This window comes from Phytophthora parasitica, assembly GCF_000247585.1.
Source record: "Phytophthora parasitica INRA-310 unplaced genomic scaffold supercont2.34, whole genome shotgun sequence".
Taxonomy (NCBI): Eukaryota; Oomycota; class Peronosporomycetes; order Peronosporales; family Peronosporaceae; genus Phytophthora; species Phytophthora nicotianae.
Window position 1 is genome coordinate 9354 of NW_008649020.1, and position 3018 is coordinate 12371.

General features: G+C 47.7%; 1 protein-coding gene across 1 annotated transcript; it reads right to left on the reverse strand.

Moving 5' to 3' along the window:
- Positions 1 to 1200: 1200 nt before the first annotated feature.
- PPTG_12789 (hypothetical protein) lies at positions 1201 to 1707 on the reverse strand (the record flags this gene model as incomplete). Its single annotated transcript, XM_008909476.1, has 1 exon — positions 1201 to 1707. One exon carries the CDS (start codon positions 1705 to 1707, stop codon positions 1201 to 1203), a length of 507 nt encoding a protein of 168 aa, XP_008907724.1.
- Between the last annotated feature and the right edge of the window lie 1311 nt (positions 1708 to 3018).

Below are 3018 nucleotides of genomic sequence, written 5' to 3' on the forward strand. Positions count from 1 at the left end.
GTTATTTCTGGTGTTAACATCCTAGAAGTTGACCCCCAAGTCCGGGTCTCACTATACGCCCCTTTGTCGGCAAAGTGTTCACCGCGCTTCGCCACAAAAGTCAGCCATGAATTTGGACTTCTCAGGGCTGTATTGGAGGGTCATACAGCGATAGGGAGTAGCATTCGGCTACAAACTAATTATTTTTTTTTAGTGGTGGGACTCTTGCTGATGGATACTCGCCAAGCTCTAAGCGCCATCCACCATACTTCCGAACAACTTTATGCCGTCGACTAGTCGTATATTCGCCAATAACTTTACGGTCAATTGCATCTCGGACTAATGCATCGACGACATTCATCACAACATCACCCACCGTAGTTTTACCGTAGCTTTACACGGTGGTATTCCCCTCGGTTTATCGAATGGGTCATCAGCTTCCACACTAAGGGATGCCAAATACTCCAATTGCCGATCCACATCGATACCAAGTTCGACCAATAATAGTTTACCGACGATGAATTCATCCTCATCGGCTTCGACAATCAAACATCTCTTAGCATCCTGACATCTCACTGGGCCAGCTGCAGTGTTAAGCGTAACGGGTACGTCAACAGCGTGCGTCGAGGTGACAAATACCACCACCAACAGCTCTAGAAATGATTGGTGCATCCAGTTCGGCAACCACCACTGTCGCATCCTGCTCACATAGCAGATCGACGTGCTTGTGCGAAATGATGTTCATCTCAGAGCCGCTGTCGGCACAATAAGGCAGTTCGAGATTTCCATTAATTAATACCGTCGGGCTGTCCTCATTACTCGTTGTAGACGATATCTCTACACGTTTTGCCCGAAATCGTATGCTTTTGTCGTTGGTGCTGATTTTCTACTTTTTGATCGGCCAAAATGCCTCCTTTCCGGCTTCGTCAAGATTCGGACACTGGTTGAGCCAGTGATCTTTGCCACAGTGGATACTTCATGTCCGCGGCTTAGTTTTCGCTGGTGCCGTAGACACGGTCGACTGCACAGATGCAGGGTGAGAAGAGTCGGTTGACTTATGGACTTCTCTGTTTGAGTTAATCCGATTATTTTGCCAGTTTGTTGTTTTGGTGTGATCCTTGACCATTGCCAGACCGGGCCTTTCCTCCACTTCGCGATATGTTCGGTTGTTATTTCCGTTTGTTTAAGAGCTGATACTCTCTTGCCCTAACGCTTTCCCCTTCACCAACAAGTACAAAGTATTTTGGTCTGATTTGCTACTTGATCTACGAGGCGAATGTGAGAGTCAGCGGATTCGCGCAACGCCGCAGGGTTTAAATGCAACTCTAGGATCTTGCATTTTTTCTTGATCCCCGTTGCAGTAGAAAAAATACCTGCCATTCCGTTTTGCATGATGATTTCATCGCACCGCATGAAATAGTTCATCAATCGTGCTTTGACATCTCGTTCCTTTAAGTTCATCTTCAACTCAGTGTTGAAAATCGAATCGACGTCGAGGATCGCGTCATTCATGACGTTCCCTAGGATCTTGTTCAACTCTTCAACAATTTGCTCCTCCGTAACTTCCTCCACCTTCGTACCCCATTCAAATTTGCACAACGTGTTGAGAAGTTGCCTGTTAGATGAGGTTTTTACGCTTCGTAGGGCTTTCGATTTATCTTCACCAGTGACTGCACATCGTGTTTCGATGTTGTCTTCATACTCTTGCGTCTCGTGTTTCCACTTCATGAGATCAGGTGCGAGATGTCCGTCAAGTAAGGTTGAACAATCGCTGTCGATGACACTGGAATAGCCGTCGTGGCTTGCGTCGTCGCTTCGTCGTTCGAGGTACCAATATTTATCTCACAATCGCCTGGGATATTCGCTCAACTTGATATGAACGACCGCTGCAAGATCTCATCGTTTGCACGAGAGCCTAAGTTAACTTTGTGACGTGCTCGCGATTTGGGAGCTGAAACTCCCGAAAACCAACGTGTATTGGACAGTGTTGGTTGCTTTGATACAAATTGTAAAGTGAGCTATCTATTCTAAATCGCATACGCATCCACCGGCCACCTCGGCAGTCCAGGGGATGTCGCCTTTGTAACTTCTACTGACTGCACCCAACTGCAACCAGTAACAACATCTGTGTCCTTGCTTGTCTTCTGCGGCAGCAACTGCAGGATGAACAATGAGCCTTGTTGCAGATCTGCTTAACTAAAGCCGAACAGTGAGCCTGCCAACTACGTTGGCTGCAGGTTGGAGGAACTGTCGTAAGATGTGAGCTCGATATCATCACAGATTATCACCGAATCCGATGTGGTTGACTTTCGCCAACCACGACAACGTTCTTCTACAAGGATTTGTCGTGACTATGCGTCAGTCACTGGAATCTCCGCTGCAGCGAGGAAAGCGCCGGTTGGGCTACTATAGCACATCGGAAACACGAGAGTGAATTTCATAGGGATGATGGCTACATGACTATATTTTTTCGAAGGTGTGCCATCTGGGCCAGCCAGATATGAAAGCATCCTCTGGCCCAAAAGGCTTTTGAGGTAACATATCATCCAGACCCGCTTTTGGTTCCCTGTTTGCCAGAGGCAGATTGGAGAGGACGATGCAGAGGTAGATCCCACTGGTATAGGTTTAGGAGGAAAGGCTGGATCAAACTGACTGAGGTTGATCGGAGCTTGATCGATGGTTACGGCCCCAAATCTAGTAGTGCCACCATTACCTGATCAATTGGTGACGCAAAGGTGTGCAATGCTTACGGCTTCCGATCCGTATTTGGCGAGGGCACGCTGAATAACCCCGTCTAGCAACTCGTCCTCAATTTGAGCGCCTTCAGGGTCCTTAGGATTATCTTCATCGCCATTGTTATCACAACAGTCGTCCGAGCTGCCGAAGAAATCTTGTTAAGGTATCGCTGTGGCCTTGGATTTGGACCCGGACTTACATTTGACTTCAATGTGGTGGAGTGGGATTCGCAAAATCGCGTTGCGATCCACTCAGACACACAGTGCCCTGGACTGCCGACTGACGGAGGGGGTACTCCGATAA